The following is a 19,329-nucleotide window of genomic DNA, read 5'->3' on the forward strand; positions in this document are numbered from 1 at the left end:
AGTTGAATCTTCACCATCATTTTTGCGACCTTTTCCATTTTGTGGGGCGGCTTGACCTTGCCTCAAAAACGTTACTCCACTTTGAATTATCCTTGAGTATAACGTAACAATGATCAAGTGAAAAAGCCGATTTTTCTTGTAGTTGGTACGTCATCCTTGCCTCGGACAGCTAAAAAATAAAATGGTGTTAATTAGACTAAAATAATCACTGGGACTAAGATAATTAAACTAAAATAATAATTAGACTAAGATAATAATTAGACTAAGACAAAAATGGAAATAATAAATACACTAAGATAATTAGACTAAAACGGAAATAATTAGACTAAGACTAAGATAATCAATAAATTCACAATTGGAACAAACTTGTTCATCATTTTTGAAATATATTTCCACCTACCGCTAATTGAATCGGGAGACCTATCCGACCCACGTGCTTGATTGAACTCGTTTGTTACACGATTCCAAAATGCTTTTGCATTTTGGAAAGCACCAACAATGGAGTCTTCACTAATTTTTATCCAAGCAAGACATAGAGCTTGATCATCGGACATGCTAAAGTGAGTTCTCGCTTTGCTTGAGTGCTACCACTTGCTTGAGATGCTTGAGTTGATGCCATTTGATATTTGTTTTTTTTAAGAACTGATTTTAAAGAATAAGAAATATGATATATGATTGTTAGAAGTGTGAGTTGAAATGAAACAAATGTTGTATATATACTAAAGTTTTTTATTTTGACCGTTTTTCATCGTTCTGACTTTTTGACCGTTGGTAAACTAGCCATTAGGACTCCGGACGGGATGTTGGATTCCGTCTGGTGAGTTTTGTAATCCAGACGGAATCCAACATCTGGTCCGAAGTTAACAAGTCAGTGAAAAACTCGGTGGAAGGTTTCACCTTGTTTTGAACTGGGGAAAATAGTCACCGAGTTTATCACCCTGCATTGCACAACGCTTTTGGACCCAACTAGGTGAAAGTTTTCACAAACCCCCTTATTTCCCTACATTGCAAATGCTCTAACGGAAACGAAAGAAGTAACCGTATCAGAGCACGAAGCGCGAAATCAGGAAAACGAATAGATGCCTACACAAAAATCGATATTTACGATATATCAGCAAAATATGTCGGAATTTAGACAGTTTTATATGGATAAATATTGATTTTTGGGCCTTTGCCTTGAAATGCTGACTGATCTACCTATCTCAACGGTTATAGCTGACAAGAAGAAGAAGAAGAAGAAGAAAAAAACCAATGGCAACTTACAAGTCACTTGATCAAGTAACAATAACCGACATAACAGAACTGGGCATACCACCTCAACTCTCACAAAACCTTCACAAACAACTAACTCAAATTCTTCAAACTCATAAAACCAGCGCACCCGAAACATGGAAAAACATCTCCAAACACATTTTAAGCCCAAACCTCCCATTCTCTTTCCATCAAATCATGTACTACGGTTGTTACAAAGATTATCCATTTGATCCTCCTGCTTGGTTTCCTGACCAGTAAGTACTATCATTGTCCCCATATATTTTCTCTTATTCATTATAATAATATTGTTCTAATTATATGCTACACGTACTGAAAACCACAGTGAGGAAGCTGTTTTAACAAATGTTGGGCAGATATTAAACAAGCATGGAAAAAATTTCCTTGGCTCTACATACACTGATCCTATCTCTAGCTTTTCTGATTTCCACAAGTTTTCTGTCTCTAACCCAGAGGTATTGTTATTATTATTATTATTATTATTAAGTCTTTTCTAGATATGAGTTGTGAATATGTCATTGCACAAGTTTATGTTCTCCTTGTTTTCTTTATTAGGAATTTTGGAAAACAGTGCTGGATGAAATGAACATATCGTTTTCAGTACCTCCTTCGTGTATATTCCGTGAACGTTCGTCTGAGGAAGGCCATTTGTCTTGCCCCGGAGGGCAATGGTTGCCAGGAGCAGTACTGAACTCTGCTGGAAATTGTTTGAGTTTGAATTCTAAGAGGAGCTTGGATGATATAGTTATTAAGTGGCGTGATGAAGGGGTTGCTGATTTGCCTGTGAACAATGTGACGCTTAAGGAATTGCGCGAGGAGGTTTGGTATGTCATGTAACATTTCATTTTTATTTCAATTATCAATATATTAGAGCTTGAGTACAATGCAGTGGCAAACTGCTTAGATTAAAGGATTGTGCGTTTAATTGTTTCTCAATGAAATATATTTTAGGAATACGTTATTGTGTATGCTCTTTGAGACACTTCATTATGCTTTGGTATACTGAATAGTGAATATGATTTTGTGCATTATTGGAACCATAATACACTTGCATGCATATCCGGATTGTCTGTCCTTGAACTATTGATTTCAAATTTTTACTTATATAATACACTTTTCGATTGTTTCAATAAGTTTGCGTTTTTATTGATCAGCTAATGTTCTCTTATAACATGCATTCTTGTGGTCTTTGACTGGTTATTCTACTTTGAATTTTATTGGCATTACATGTGCAGGTTAGTTTCATATGCACTTCAAACATTGGGCCTGGATAAAGGATCTTCAATTGCAATAGATATGCCAATGAATGTCACTGCTGTCATTATCTATCTTGCAATTATTTTGGCGGGTTATGTTGTTGTATCCATTGCTGATAGTTTTGTCTCTAGTGAAATATCAATGAGGCTTAGGATATCAAAAGCAAAAGCAATATTCACCCAGGTAGGCTTTGTTTGTTACATTTTCACTAGAACATGATAATTTTAATTTCTCAATGGCTAGTATGCAATAAGTTAGAAGTATTTGGTGGGTTTCTGTGTGTTTGCTTTCGCATATTAACGGGCATCATGCAGTTGATAGGTTAGACTTTACCTAGAAGCTTCTAGCCTTCTAATTAAAAGGCTTTGTTTTCTACCTGCTGAGATTATGAATCAATGAGGATATGTTGATGTCCATATACATGGTTCATGACATTTGTCAAAGGTTTTTTATCTACCCCACTTGGTATCCATGGTTCATGGCATGCAAACAAATATTATCTCCAAATTCGATGCAATATGCTTTCTTTATCATGACTGGGTGCAATATGATTTATTCTTATTCTTTCATGCTTTTGTTTTTCGTGGCAACAAAAGGCTACTATTATTCAATGCAATAGCTTTCTTTATCTTATGGAAATATGAATTTATTAGCAGATTTATGTGTCGTAAGAATCTTTCATTTAGTTACCTTTTCCTTTCAGGATTTTGTTCTTCGTGGCAACAAAAGACTGCCCTTATATAGGTGATGTATCGCCTTCAAATATTCTAATTTGACACCTTGTACATGTGGACAAAGTTCTCATAAAATTTCCTTACGTTTTCAGTAGAGTAGTTGATGCTGGATCTCCCTTAGCAATTGTTGTTCCTGCTGGAAGTTCTAGCTTCTCTACGAAACTGCGGGACTGTGATATATCGTGGCCCACTTTCCTTGAAAGAGTCGAGCATCGCAAGTATGCTCTCTGTTGTGTATACTAACTTTCCTTGTTTCCTAGCTATAGCTCGTTCCATTTTCACTTGTTTTCAGTTAGTTATTAGAAATGAGTCAAATGACACTTAACATTATGCCATACTTTCAAGTTTTCACTATTTATCCCAGCAATAAGCTAGTACCGCACTACCGCTTCATAAACTTGGAGTGGATTTAATTGTTCTTTTTCGTGTTGATATTGCAGAAGTGATTTTTTTACTGCAGTGGAACAGCCTGTAGATGAATTTACCAATATCCTTTTTTCATCTGGAACTACAGGTTAGTTATGCAAGCATTCACCTTTGATCTCTCCAACAGTAGGTGGTATCTCAGTGCACGATATATGAGCATCCGTTCTGTTCTCAAGTATATTAGCATAGTACTTAGTAAATAAGTAGTGTCACTCCATAGTCTAAAGCAGATTGTGATAAAATAGGCATATATTGATTATGGAAGAGCCCAAGAGGTAAAGTAAGTTCAAGCTGGACAGAGACCAAGTGGTTCTGAAATGTGAATACCATGGTGCTTTAGAAACATTTAAGATTGAAAAAACACAAACTTAAACAAACCGAAGAGGCAGCAGTACACGTTGCATGCATGATGTATATGCAGAATTGATATTCTCACTACTCATAAAGCATGGATGAGAAGCATGTGGCCAAAATTTTGAAAGAGTTGGTACTTAGTCAATGCAAGATGGATACTTACCAACTTTGATTTGTTGAATGAATGATACACAACTGTGATTGTTGTGAAGTATTTTTTTATTTTATTTTTTTGGTGTAGATAAGTGTCTTTTAATCATATATTTAAGTTTCCGTCATTCGACATGCTTGTCAAAAACTTTGACAACGCCCCTCTTTGGTTCTCCGATAAATTTCTGAAGATACTTTTATTTCTTCATTCACTAAAACATTAAAAAACTAATAAAAAAAATCGGCAACAGAAGTAGTATAGAACCGAAATGATAAATAGAGCAGTGGAATTCTCAAATAGGTTCAGATATTGTTATGTTTTTTCTTCATGGTGCTGTTTTTTGTTGTGGGCCATTGCTAAGATAGAAAAGACCTCTTAAAACAGGGATACACATTAGACTTTAATTTTTTTTACCTGCAAATTTTTCCGATGAGCCAAGTAGAGTCTGTATGATGGATTTAGTAGCATCAGGTAGATAACGATTTTCTGCAGCAAACACAATAACTAGTATGTTATTGTTCTTGGTGTCTAGGGGAACCAAAAGCAATTCCTTGGACGCATGCCACTCCTCTTAGAGCTGCTGCTGATGCATGGTGCCACATGGATATTCGTAAAGGTGACGTTGTTGCTTGGCCTACTAATCTTGGCTGGATGATGGGCCCTTGGCTAGTTTATGCATCTCTGTTAAATGGGGCTTCCATGGCGTTGTATAATGGATCCCCCCTTGATTCTGGATTTGCGAAGTTTGTACGGGTATGGAATTTTATGATTGCTTTCTATTTTAAACATAGATGTAGAAGTTTGTAACTTTGTATGTCTCAACGACCTTGTAACTGGATGTTGTAATGTCTACTGTGAGGCCTAAGTCTGATGATGCTAGACTGGCTTCTCTCATTATCCTTTAATAGTACTTTTCTCATTATAGTTCTTTATATAATAATATAATTGATTATAGTTCTTTATATAATAATATAATTGATTATTATTTACCCACATTTATTATCAATCACATGCACTTCTTGTCATTGTCATGTTCATCACTCTTCAAACCTGAGCTAGCATGTCTCATTCACATTTTCATTTTACTGGCTAATAATTTAAATTCTAACATTGATCATTGCACAATGTCTTTTGTTGTGGCTGTTTTATCTCTTGCATGGTCTCATTCTTTCAACGTTTCCTGCAACTTCCACAGGATGCTAAAGTGACGATGCTTGGTGTGGTTCCAAGCATTGTTCGGGCATGGAAAAGTACAAATAGCACATGTGGCTACAATTGGTCTGCAATCCGGTTAGTCAAGTTCTATGTAAAGGTTTCTATTTTTTTACCTGGTACACGTGAGTTAATGTACTTATAGGCATGCATGTATCATGAATAGTAATTCCTTAATAGGATCCTGTCTTCTAACTCTACGATGGGCATGTATATTCACAAATACTCGTAATTGTAAACGAATATATGATTAGTGCCCTTGTGACTTTGTGAGTATGTTTTGAGCAGAATATATGACAGAATAAAAACGTCTCTAGAAACTGATGTTAATCAAGCTTTTTCCACTTGATTGTAATTTCCTAGATGCTTTGCCTCCTCTGGGGAGGCATCTAATGTTGATGAATACCTATGGCTAATGGGGAGAGCTCGCTACAATCCAATCATTGAGTATTGTGGTGGTACTGAGATTGGTGGTGGATTTGTTTCTGGGTCGTTCTTGCAAGCTCAATCATTATCTGCATTCAGTACACCTACCATGGGCTGTACCTTGTTCATCCTTGACAGTGATGGAAATCCTATTGTAAGTAACTAAGCATACTTCAGATGTTCTTAGCTTATTGTCCAGAGTGTGTCTGTACTGCTACTTCCCTACACGCCTACTATGTGTTGGGTTGATCTTACTGAGTTTTTATTTGATTAGACCTTTTGAACTTACAGTTAAATAATCAAGTACTGTTCCTGGACAATATGCATACCAAATAGTTCTACAAATTATTATACCATATGCACTTTTCCTATAGTCATTAATATCTTTGTACTTGAAAAAATTGCTTTTCTGACCCTTGATGTATGTAAGTGTTTTTATGTTTTGGCTTTCAGTCGTTATTCTCCTGCTTATCCTTTTGTGTCTGTTGTATTGAACTGGTTTAGTTTGCAATGACGATATTTATGGTTTTTCGTTGGAACCTAGCCTCTTAGTTGAGTTTTTTGGTGTATAACAGAAAGCATTATTTCTTAAACCTGAAATGTTGGCTCTATCTCCTTGACACATCTGGGTGGAAACTTTTTATGGTATTTGGAAAAAATTATTTGGAATAATACATTGATTTGGTTCTTTTTTCTTTGCGTCAAAAGAATAAACTGTTATGGAAGTATGTTACTATAATTCCAGTTTACTACAAAAACTATATTGGGTCAACAGTCTATTGTAGATAAGAATAAGTGGTTTTCAGTAACCTTTCAATGTAATTATGGCTTGTTTATCATCCACAGCCGCAGAATACACCGGGAATCGGTGAACTAGCCCTAGGTCCGACGATGTTTGGAGCTTCAAATACATTACTGAATGCTGATCACTATGATGTCTACTTCAGAGGAATGCCGATATGGGAAAGGAAGGTAACTGGATTTTCTCTTTTCATTTATAGATTATAATTTTACTTGGGAGTTCTTTTGTATGCCTAAAGTGCATCTATAAGCTTTAGAGTTGGATTTATTTTCTCTAATGTAGGTTCTCCGAAGACATGGAGATGAATTTGAGCGTACTTCTGGCGGTTACTATCGTGCACATGGCCGCGCAGATGATACAATGAATCTTGGGGGTATCAAGGTTGTGATTTTTTGTTGGAGACTTTTGTGCTAGAACATCTCGGATAATATCGTTGAAACTAATCTGAACTTCTCATGCAGATAAGTTCCATTGAGATTGAGCGGGTTTGCAACGGGGCCGAAAACACTATCCTTGAAACAGCTGCAATTGGTGTACCACCTTTGGGTGGAGGACCTGAACAACTGGTTATTGTTGTGGTTTTTAAGGATTCGAAAAACCTAGTACCGGACTTGGATAAGTTGAAGGGGAGCTTCAATTCCTTGCTTCAGAAAAAGTTGAATCCTTTGTTCAAGGTATATTTCTTTTCCCCTCTAGGAGGAACCTCGTCAGCACATAAAGTTTTTGACACCTAACTATACTTACACTAGCAGTCCTGGTTCTGTTTTTATGCAGGTTTCTAATGTTTTACCCGTTTCTTCTCTCCCAAGAACAGCCTCAAATAAGGTCATGAGAAGGGTTTTGCGACAACAATTGACCCAAGTTAACCAAGATGCTAAATTATGATACAAGTTTCAACATTACGATCATACTCGTTGTGAGTAAGAAATCCCCATATCTTGTACACTTCATCATCAAAACATAATGCATCATCCTCTACCCTTTCTTATTTTCTTTCTTTTAACTTAGTTGGAATTAAGGCAGACCCCTAGGTGTAGACCATTAAAACCACACACGAAGCTTACAGTCCTCCCTAAGAGTATTATCATTAGATGGAGGAAAAAAGGTTGCAGAGAAAACTAAAAACCCTTCCCTACAGAAGGAACTAATGTATCATTCTGTACTTATCACTTGAAGGAACTATGATTCCATACTTTATCTGCTATGGAATATATGTTGGTCCTTTTTCACGGATTAATGCTTTGCTGAAATATGGGGAACTTTAACCCTGCTGCAAGGGGTGCCTAAAGGTACACCTCAAATGAGGTACCTTCATAGTCCGCCAGAGGTAACCCTTATCTTGTTGGCCATACCAAATCTGCTATGTGGTTTTGGCCATATTTGCCTCTATTTGTATTTGTCTTGGCCATACCAAATTTGCTATGTGGTAACAGGCGGATTTTACTTCCTATCTATATTTTACTCTATATATAGAGAGTAATATTGAGGAATAGAGAGTGCGTTCTGCCGCAAGTTGAATTGGCGCAAAATGAACAAAACCAATTTGTTTAAACTTTAAAGTGTTTGACTTGTCCAAGTGTTTAAAGTGTCTGTTCCAAACCATTGGATCCAATTTCGTACTCCTTATCCTTAAAACACTGTTTTTTTTTTTTCAGTTTTGCAGATACAGAGTCCAAGACCATGGACTCAGCCTTAATTGCTTTATTCCTGTAAATGTGCTCGCAAGGAAATCACCAACCTTCATTTTTCTGTCTGTATGTGTTGGAAACATTTTTGGTAAAAAGCTCAAAGCTGATCCTTTGCTGGAGCTTGTGACTGACATGAAAGCTTTTGATAGCATCTTTAAGTTCAGCCTTTAAATTTTCATTTAATGGTTTTAGCTAAATTTGAAAGCTCTTGATAGAGATTGTCAAGTTGCCGACAATTTGGATGAGAATAAGTAGGGTTCACAAATTCGCTCCACAAATGATATCTACATTATGTAATTTTTATTTTCATATTGTTTGTCTACAAAGATAAATTGACCAAACTCCTAATAAAAATTATAGAAAACTAATTAAACTGCAAAGAAATATTAATATGCAAAACCGTTACTTGAATTTCATCTTTCTGTCACTTAAATGGAGCCTCCAGTCAAATGATCCCATTTTTTCCATCGTTAACATCTCAAGCAAGAAATCATTCCATGTATCAATTGGTCCTGGCAAGCACCAATGCACACAGTCATTATACAAGGTCGCATTCTCTTCTGGCCAGTGCCCATATTTGCTTGGATGCCCATCTGGTCTCATTAACGTAGCTTCAGTTGTATCAAGCAATCTAAACTGTTTTCCTGTTTGTACTCCTTCCCGCTCTGCACCTTTAAATTCCTCCAGTTGGGTCATGTACAGCTCTAGGTCTTGACCATCTAAATGAGTTTCAGTGCTCAGGAATGGTCTCCTCCTAACGCAGTTCCCTCCCTCGTTCCATAATCCATTTTCAAAGTGTGAAGGCGCAAATGTTCTTAGAAAAGTTATACCTTTGAAGTTCTTTAAACTATTAATGGCTCTGAAAGCTGTTCGAAAGGCTTTTCTGTAACTATAGTACACGCCGAGGTCTGTGACGTTTTTGTCGAGACAATAGTGACATCCGACAAGTTGATTATTTTCGAAAAACATAGATGGGCGAAAAACCAATGCCCACCATTTATGATCACATAGTCGAATTCATCGATCTTGGTTGTCCAGGCCTCGTCGAATTCATCTAAGTAGAGATTGAATAAACCTGTTCCTGCTGGACCATTTGGATCAGCTTCCCTCGCTTTTACTAGGTATGGTGACCAAATGTTTTCAATGGTGAAGTTGTAATTGATGTATTCCCATCGTCTGGATAGCTCATCTGTTGAGGTTGAAACATCTACTGGATACTCCACCTGAAAAAATGAAAAAACGAGGTTGCTTATGATGTATTACTAATATACAAATTCGGCTTCTTAAGTTCGTTTTGGAGATGGAGATCACGTAGTTTCAAATAATGAAATAAGTAAATAGCATAACTTCAACCACTTAATGTCATTCCTGCCTGAGACTAATTTCATATCAAGTAACCCAAGGTCACCAGACTTCACTTAAAAATCCCACTTACCTAGATATCTTAAAGTACATTATCGACAGCGGGTAACATACTCCATGCACTCAGTAATTTTCGTTTAGGTACGTAACAATTAGATTTAATGGTTGAGTTTAGCACTTTAGTCAACTGCTCCAATTATTATTAGATTTAATGGTTGGTTGATTTCTTCGCTGTAGGTACTAGGTACCCAATACGCTTGTGTCGTCTATGTTATTCGCGCGACCAAAATACCATTTAGATTAAGAATATAAGCTGCCAGTACGTCAGTAGTTATCCTGTTTAGTGATTGCAATTGGACAAAAACTACGCTGGCACAATATAATGAATATATGATCGAGAAAAGCTTCGGTCCTCTCCGTGCTTAGGACTGAAGTCCGTCCACCAGCAACTTTAAAAAAAAAGTCCTCATCAAATTTTAAAAAAATAAATTAAAAAAACCAAATGTGTGATCTGAAGTCGTTTAGGACGGATTTTGGTCCTAAGCGCCGAGGACCGAAATCTTTTCCACATTTAATCAGTCAACTTCTTGTTCTAATCTAGTCATTTTCTCGCACTATCATATGCAATATAGTAAAGAACCCAGAAACGATGGTAGAAGTGAATTCTTACCATGGCGAATATCAGGGTTATTTTTCAATAATGCCTTCTTTCGATCATTTGATGTCGCCGACTTTCTTACTGATGGAGACTGAGTACCAACTATCAAGTATATTTTGCCTTGCGACTGCCACTAACTGATTGACACGTGGTATAATGATCTCACTGTTGCATGCCCGTGAAATATTGGTCATATCAATAATTATTATTATTATTATTTGATAGACAAATATGCAAACTGTGTTAGGCATTGAGATTTTTTTTTCCTGAAGTCTTAAAACTCGTCATTCGAGATCGATAATTAAAATGGTTTTTTTGGATTCTAATTGTAATTACATAGGGAGGCACATCTAATTTAATATAAGAGATAATTATGTTATTTAAGTGACATTAGAGAGTTTTTTTTATAAATTGTTAATAAAAGAAGACTTGTTCTAAATTCAGAGAGAAAAATGGAAAATAATTATATAATTTAAGTTCCATTAGAGGGATTCTTCTAAATTATTAATAAAGAAAAGGGGTTTCTAATTTTTGTGAGGAAAGTAATTATAAATTGAACAAATAGAGAGATTTCAATTTGCCTACTCGATAGGAGAGAGTGGGTTCCTCATTAGTGTAGAAATAAGCGAGGTTGATAGAGAGGGAAGACTACCACACATGGCCGGGTAACAAAATTCTTTACCAAGTCAATTCTTATTGGATGCTGGGATCCAACGTGAAAAAAAAGATAGAAAACTAAATCAAACAAAGAAAAATCAAAATTAAATGGGAATAAAATAAAAATGTCTATCTCTGTCCTTCTCTCTCCTCCTCTCTTCCACTTTTCAAGTAAAAACCACCATCCCTTTCCTATTCAACAAAAGCTTTAAGTCCATCGACTAATATTGAAGTTGGGAAGATAAACCAAATTTATAAAGTTTGGTGTCTCAAGTAACCATGCATGGAGTTGTACAAATGGGGAATTTTGTGCAAAATTTAACAACCCCACACTTATTCTTTTTGGCTAAATCTACTGTGCACGAGATGTAGGCTACGCCCTCACATCTCGGCCACTCATCACAAAGGGGGTGCGTGTGTATTGTATCAAGAAGTAGTGATCCACGGCCCTCAGTTCTTGCGCACGATACATCTCGCGCACCGAAGTAGTGCTCATTCTTTTTATCTTTTCTTATTATGGACAAAAAGAGGTACATGGAAAATTTTAATCTAAACTAAGATCAGACATGTAAAATTTCAATGTTGAGTATATATCCACAATGCAATAAGATTTGAGTCATTTGTGAGGCTTCATACAACACCACCGCGAGCATAATTACAGCAAAAGAGAAAAGGAGGAGTGGTCACAAAAGATAGGGACTAGAGGTTGTCTTCTTGATATAGAGGTCCCCTACCCTTTTCATTAATAAATTATCAAAGGTTGCGAGGACAATATATAACTAAGACACTTGAGAATTCTCATATAATTAAATTCTCAATGATAATGTGAGAAATAGGGTTGTTTGGTTGTCCATAAAAAAATTCTTAGACCATTCAAAAACATGTACATGTGTCATTCAATTAAATAAGAGTTCTTTAAAATTCTTCCATATTTTAGGACCACTATATTACAAACCCCTTTTTCTAAAGATGCACTTCTTTGTTAACTATATTTAATAAATTAACTAGAATCCCAATTAACATGGTTTTAGAGTGAGAATTAAATTCCCACCAAAGTTAGAATCCAAGTTATTTGCAAACAAACACACATGAGAATAAGAAAACCCACCAATTTCAGTTAAAATGGGAATTCTCTAGGTTGTCAAACGTACTCTAAGATGTCATGCAACTGGACGTTGTTTTAAGTTCTGTGGTAGACTGGTAGCTACTAGCTAGGCTTGTAGGTTACTTCCGTAGTTATTTGTCTAATTAAATGCCTAGTCTTTGTAACGAGGTAATAGCTATTGGCAACCAACTTTGAATTGCCACCTTTTCATGCTATCTTTTAAAAAAAAATCAATTGTCAACCATAATGAATAATCAAGCGATCAAATCGCAATACTTCAGTTTTATACTTTTATAACTCTGAAGTCTGAACATGATAGACACCGAAAATTTACATAATGAAAGCATGAACATATATATAGTATATTAGGGATAGGGATGAAATTAAAGCTTACTCTGGACAGTAGGCATATCAAGGACTGCATCTGGTTTCTTCCGACCGAGTCTCCTACAAAAGCTAAGGACTTTCCTCGAACTAGTTCCAAGAATTGAGATGGATTGAAGATGGGTAACTCACAATCATCTGGCTTCCATCTCCATTTCATGAAATCAGTGTCTGGTCGTCCATATTTCATGCAGTTTTGGTGATTATGGATAGCCCAACAAGTATTATTTGTGTAATATGGTGCACTTGGATTTGGCACCCATTCTCCTGTAAATATATCACACTTTTTAGTTGTTATATGATTTTTAGAATCTTCCACAACATTCGAAGAAGAAGAAGATAACGATGATGGCGATGATGATCGAGAAAGATTACTTAACAGAAATAATGGATAACTTATTAAAGGATAGTAAAGAGGAACAGCGGTGAGAAAAAGAAAAAGCTACTCCCACAGCAAAAAGTTATCTTGGAGGTGCCCTGTAGATTTTGTTTCTTCCCTAGTGGAAGATCAATGGGATGAAGTTTCATGTAGAGTGATTTGAAGAGGAAGAATGGAGGGAAAAGAAGAAAAAGAACTAGCTAGCATAAATGAAAGAACTAGCTAGTTAGTTCATGCAAAAGGTGCGCAGGGATATCATGCAAGAAGGTGGAGATAGAATTTTATAAGGTTTTGCTCTGAATAGGACACGATGTCAATAATATCCTACTTTTTTAAACAACGCCAAACAGAACCATGGTATTCCAAATCTAATTATTGTAGATTTAAAAAAAATGCACACCGCCTATTGAAGGCTTGAAGCCACTAAGCCAGGTCAAGGTGGGAGATTTTGCTTAAATGTTTCTCTTGTACTCCTGGATGGTTCAGTGTTTCACTGCTGTGTCTGACTGATGAGGCATCATACATTCTTACCCACTGGCCGCTGCTCAAGTTTGTTTAAATTTTTTTATAAATTAAGTTCACAAAAATTATTTAAGTCCACGCCGTATGATCTTCATATGATAACATTTCGATAATGAAAATTATGGTATTAGTCATACTTCCTAAAGTCACTAAGAATAAAGATATAGTATCAGCATGCATCTGATATTCTGATGGAATAAAAACATAACTAATTTGGGGATATGGATCATAAACTCACCCATATATATTTGGGTTTGGGTACACACAAAAAAAATATGGTCAACCCAGTTTGACTTTTTTTTTTTGTGTATCTAGGGAGAGACCCTAATTTCCCATTTAGAAAGAGAGAAATCCTAATTGCCTCGATCATCTAGGGGGGCTAATATTGGTTAACTCTTTACCCTATATATTTTAGAACTAGCTAGCACCATTCCATGCTTTACTTAGTTTACTGTCCAATTAATCAATTGATTTCAAAATGTATATCTGTTTTGCATACTAATTATGGGAAAATTGACTCCATTGATTAGTACAGTGTTGTTAAATGCAATAGAGTATGGAATGTTATTGCATGAAATAATTTAATTCTATACTCACTTCTTAAATCAAACTAGTCTGGTTTTGACTAGAGGTCTTTATTTAGTTGGCCTAACCATTGGTCTTGATTTTAATTAATTTTGTTTGCCATTCACGTCTTCTCCATCAGTTCTCACAGCTGGGTGGAGTAAATAGAGTTTTACAAGTATTGGGTAACTTGTACGTGAAAACAAAAATAGATTTTCAAGAATAATGCATGGTTCGATAAAAATAATAATAATAAATAAATCCGAGTTGGCCTAGACCATGTATAATGCATGTCGATGTCATTCTTTAATTTCTTTTTCTTTCATGAAATGCACGCCTATGTCATTAGGTTGGTATAACATGCAATCTCATATTCTCTTTCTGGGACGTATATGTCATCAGCTGGTAGTTATACTGTATTAATCAACATTATTATGTTGAAATCAATCAATAATATCAGAATGAAATTGGAATCTCATTCAATTTCCCCATAAAATCTGAATAATTTTTAGATTATGCAGCTAATGATCATGATTTTTCAACGACCAGTCGACGATAATGCATGGTTCTCCTTTATCTTCTTATCATAAATTCATAATCTATCTATATTCCCTACGACATGAAAATTGCATCTCAAGGTGGTTTCTACATGAACCCAGCAACCCCACACGCCACACCTAACCACGTTTGAAGCCCAACCAAATACGGGCCTGATTAAGCATAAGCTCACCCCATCGATGGTATGTAAGTAATGTAACCACGTTTCTTTTACGAATTGCCGTCTGTGCCCGTAGTCCCAAAGCCCATGAAAATTGCAACCCAGCCGAAAAACGTCACTTTCAAGAACGTACTTAAGTTTTCTTAAAGGGCATTCTGGTCCAGTCTCTCACATTCAGTACATCTCTTTCCAAGCAAGAAGCCCTTCCTCTCTCGTGTTTTAGACATCATTTTCTTTTGTCTTGAACTCTTGTAAGTCGCTATTGGTTCTGAAATTTGTTCAACTGTTGGTTATGAACTTATGAATAATGTTGAAATTCTGATTTTATGCGCTAGAAAAGTGAATATGATCTAAGAAATGATTCATATTTTGGAAATTGTATATTGCATGTTATGATGTTAATGTGAAGAAAAACTAAAAAGATTGCTGAACACTTAAGAGTTTTGTTAACTTCCACACTTCTAAATAAACTTAACTATGCCAACTATATAGGCATCAGATACTAACGACTTCACCACAAACTAGGGCAACTAACCCATTTTATTGACCACTAATCTAGGCAACTAAGCCAACTAACTTAGACTTATTCTTCTGAAGACTTGTTAACTTTAACACTCTCCCTTAAACTGAAAGTTGCTAACTTCAGTTTATGAAGTCCCTGCACTGTTGTCGGATCACGCAGCTCTTTCCCTCAAACGAACAAACACCAAGCAATGCACGAAGTTTCTCAAATGCTTCAAACTTGAGAGGTTTCGTAAAGATGTCAGTCACTTGATCTTCGCTTTTGCAGTGTAGAAGATCAATTATACCGTCCTTGACAAGGTCTCTTAAGAAATGATATCGCACATCAATGTGTTTGCTTCGCCCATGATAAACTGGATTTTTGGATAGCTTGATTGTTGAACTGTTGTCACAAAATATACGAGTGCTTGTTCCTTGATAAAAAAACACTTCACCAAGCAAATTTCGTAACCAAATTGCTTGACAGGCGCAAGCCGCTGCAGCAATATATTCTGCCTCCGTGGTTGACAGGGTGACAATCGGTTGCTTTTTTGATGACCAAGAGATGGCAGCCGATCCAAACATAAATGCATAACCCGAAGTACTCTTCCTGTCATCTGAGTCTCCTGCATAGTCACTGTCCGTGAAACCAACTAAATCTGAATGCTCCCCTTTCCTGTATAAAATTCCAAACTCAAGTGTACCTTTTAAGTATCGCAGTATCCTTTTTGCAGCATTAAGATGTATCGCCTTCGGGTGCTCCATGTAACGACTAATGAGACTAACACCATGCACAATATCTGGCCTTGTAGCAGTCAAGTACATGAGACTTCCGACAATTTGCTTGTATATCAAACCATCAACTTTCTCCCCTGTAGGTTCTTTGGTGAGCTTTAACCCGACTTCAATTGGCGTCTGTACTGGATTACAGTCCTTCATCTTGAATCGTTCCAAGATTTCTTTGACATATTTCTTTTGGGATATGAAGATACCCGCTTCAGATTGTACTACTTCAATGCCGAGGAAGTAGTGCATTTTTCCTAGATCGGACATCTCAAATTCTGCCATCATTGACTGCTTGAAATCATTGATCATCATCTTGTCATTTCCTGTGTAAATAAGATCATCCACATATAAACACACGATAAGTATCTTATCGCCAGACCCATATTTCAGAAAGAGTGTCGCTTCATACGGACACTTTGCAAACCCTTCCTTCAAGAAGTACGCCTCAATACGACTGTACCAGGCTCTGGGAGCCTGTTTTAATCCGTATAGAGCTTTTCTCAGCCGATACACCTTGTTCTCATTACCCTCTTTCATATAGCCAGGTGGCTGAGCAATGTACACCGTCTCTTGCAGATCACCGTTTAGAAACGCTGATTTTACGTCGAGCTGAAAAACATGCCATGAGTTTTGTGCAGACAGTGCTAGTATCATTCTGATGGTATCATGACGAGCAACAGGAGCAAATACTTCTTCATAGTCAACGCCTTGTCTTTGACTATAACCCTTTGCCACTAGTCTAGCCTTATATTTCTCAACTTTCCCTTCCGAATTCAGTTTCGTTTTGTAGACCCATTTAACACCAATTTGTGTTTGCCCGCTTGGAAGATCTGTTAGCTCCCATGTATTATTCTTTTCAATAGCTTTAATCTCCTCGTTCATGGCCTCCTTCCATTTTGGTTCTTGTGAAGCAGTTTCAAAAGTAACTGGATCACAATCAGCATACAAAGCAAAATATATCACTGGATCATCTGATCGAACAACTCCCCTGACCTCATAATCTTCAAGATACAATGGTTGTCTAGTATTTCTTCGAGGTCTTGCAATGGATGGTTCGGACCTTGATCGTACCAAGACAGAAGGATTGTTTGAGGACATGAGTTGTGGACTGGACATGCTTTGTGGAAGGCTATTTTGAGGGTTGATTTGAGGACTGTTTTGAGAGCTAGATGTACTTGATGGAAGGCTGCTTTGAGGACTGATTTGAGGGTTTAGTGGTGGCACCTCACTTACTGAACTTGAATCAATATTGTCTAACATCATTGGAATAGATGATCCACGATCATTGTCATTCCAAACCCATGCATTTGCTTCATCAAAGTGTACATCACGACTAATAATGATCTTCTTAGTTATAGGATTATATAATTTGTAAGCTTTTGAATAATCACTATAACCAAGAAAAATACACTTCTCACCTTTGTCGTCAAGCTTTTTCCTTCTTTCATCAGGAATGTGAGCATATGCGATGCATCCATAAATTCTCAAGTGCTCGACATTGGGTTTCCTGCCGCTCCAAGCCTCCTCCGGTGTCATATTCATGACAGCCTGTGTAGGGCATCGATTAAGGATATAGATGCTCCACAAAACTGTTTCAGGCCAAAAACTTTTGGGAATATTCTTTGTTTTCAGCATGCTACGTACCATATCCATGATTGTGCGATTCTTCCTCTCTGCTACACCGTTTTGCTGGGGGGTGTAGGATGTTGTCAATTGCTTCTTGATTCCATAATTCTCACAAAACAAGGTGAATTCCGTGGAATTGTATTCTCCACCTCGATCTGATCGGATAACCTTTATAGGATTTCCCACTTCTTTTTCAACGAGAGCCTTGAAACTTTTGAACACCGAAAAAACTTGAGATTTCTCTTGCAAAAAATACACCCATGTTTTGCGGCTGTAATCATCTATAAATGTTACAAAGTACCTTTTATTTCCATTAGATTTCGGATCGATTGGGCCACATAAATCGGTATGAATCAGCTGTAGCGCCTGCTTAGCTCTCCATGCTACTCCTTTTGGAAACGGAACACGGTGTTGCTTACTTACAACACAATCTTCACACACATGAGGATGGTGATTTATTTCTGGAAGTCCTGAGACCATACCCTTTGTTCGAAGAAGCTTCAGACCTTTGAAGTTGAGGTGTCCATAGCGGAGATGCCAGATCCAAGATGCGTCATTCACTATACTTGAGAAACAGGGAAGAACTTCCGATTTGATATACAAGGGAAACATTCTGTTTGAAGTCATGTTTACCTGGACAAGCAAACCTTTTGTCGGATCTTCGATTCGACATACGCCATTTTTGATGATGATCTCATAACCTTTTTCCTGAAGTTGACCCACACTAAGCAAGTTACTCTTCAAGCCAGGAACATAAAAGACATTGGAAATAACCTGCTGAGAATTATCTTGTGTTTCGAGCTTGATATCACCCTTCCCCATTACAGAAATTTTAGAATCATCTCCGAATTTAACTGATTTTCGAAAAGAATCATCTAACTGTGAAAAAACAGACTTGTCTCCACACATATGATTACTGGCACCCGTGTCCAAGTACCACATATTTTGCTGTGTTTTTTCGTCGGTATTACAAACCAAAAGAAGAGATATTTCTTCTTCATTCTCCGCAAAATTCAACTCTTCATTTACTTCTGGATAAGGATTTGTTCGGCAGTCCGAACGGTAATGCCCAAACTTGTGACATCCAAAGCATTGGATGTTGGATTTATCCCATGGCCTTGGATCTTGATTACCTCTTTGGTTGTTAAACCGTCCTCTACCTCTTCCCCGAAAGTTACCTCGTCCCCGTCCTCGACCAGCTTCTCTTGGTTGATCGTTGATTGAGACTTGCAATGCTTGATCCATTGCAACATGTTGTTGGATTCTTTGTTCGTGAACCAACAACGAACTCATCAATTCATCGATTGAGAGTGCATCAAGGTCTTTCGATTCCTCAATCGAACAAACCACATAATCGAACTTCGATATCATTGATCGAAGAACCTTCTCAATAATGGTAATATCATTCATCTTCTCACCATGGATTCGCATCTTGTTTGCAATCGTCATAGTTCTCGAAAAATAATCAGAGACAGACTCTACTTCTTGCATTCTTAGAGTTTCGAATTCTCCGCGAAGTGCTTGAAGTTGTGCACGCTTCACCTTTGCGGTTCCATGATACTTTCTTTTCATTGCATCCCAAATGTCTTTGGATGTATCCTTGCATAGGATCGTCTCCAAAATTGCTCGATCAATCGCCTGGAAAAGATAGTTCTTTGTCTTCAAGTCCTTCAACCTCCTTTCCTCTAGCTTAGTTTTACGGCGTTAAGTTAATCTTGTTTCAATATTTGGTTCTTCAATCCCTG

The 19,329-nt window shown here is 36.9% G+C and overlaps 2 protein-coding genes across 3 annotated transcripts; one reads left to right on the forward strand and one right to left on the reverse strand.

Annotated features, from left to right (window-relative positions):
- Positions 1-1,173: 1,173 nt before the first annotated feature.
- Positions 1,174-8,600, forward strand: LOC147521630 (hexanoyl-CoA synthase-like). 2 transcript variants are annotated; one of them, XM_086577751.1, is made up of 15 exons: positions 1,174-1,508; positions 1,598-1,727; positions 1,828-2,096; positions 2,508-2,712; positions 3,233-3,273; positions 3,356-3,481; positions 3,704-3,777; positions 4,727-4,947; positions 5,390-5,484; positions 5,770-5,986; positions 6,679-6,804; positions 6,917-7,015; positions 7,096-7,308; positions 7,409-7,554; positions 8,290-8,600. In XM_086577751.1, exons 1-14 carry the CDS (start codon positions 1,252-1,254, stop codon positions 7,517-7,519), a joined length of 2,184 nt encoding a protein of 727 aa, XP_086433877.1. In that variant the 5' UTR covers positions 1,174-1,251; the 3' UTR covers positions 7,520-7,554; positions 8,290-8,600. The 2 variants fall into 2 exon arrangements, with proteins under 2 accessions (XP_086433877.1, XP_086433828.1); XM_086577702.1 differs by having other exon boundaries at positions 1,179-1,508; positions 7,409-7,550.
- LOC147521631 (protein trichome birefringence-like 19) lies at positions 8,593-12,828 on the reverse strand. The gene is given in 3 exon segments (XM_086577828.1): positions 8,593-9,302; positions 9,305-9,545; positions 12,499-12,828. Coding segments are annotated over 3 exon segments (999 nt in total). The 5' UTR covers positions 12,679-12,828; the 3' UTR covers positions 8,593-8,724.
- Between the last annotated feature and the right edge of the window lie 6,501 nt (positions 12,829-19,329).

This window comes from Coptis chinensis, chromosome 1 (assembly GCF_015680905.1).
Source record: "Coptis chinensis isolate HL-2020 chromosome 1, ASM1568090v1, whole genome shotgun sequence".
In the NCBI taxonomy this organism is placed as follows: Eukaryota; Viridiplantae; Streptophyta; class Magnoliopsida; order Ranunculales; family Ranunculaceae; genus Coptis; species Coptis chinensis.

Bases quoted from the DNA above. Each gene is read 5' to 3' on its own strand.
- LOC147521630 (XM_086577751.1), top strand. From the start codon at position 1,252: ATGGCAACTTACAAGTCACTTGATCAAGTAACAATAACCGACATAACA. The intron at 1,728-1,827 runs GTATTGTTATTA...TTTCTTTATTAG, and splicing joins TTTCTGTCTCTAACCCAGAG to GAATTTTGGAAAACAGTGCT. The intron at 7,016-7,095 runs GTTGTGATTTTT...CTTCTCATGCAG, and splicing joins TGAATCTTGGGGGTATCAAG to ATAAGTTCCATTGAGATTGA.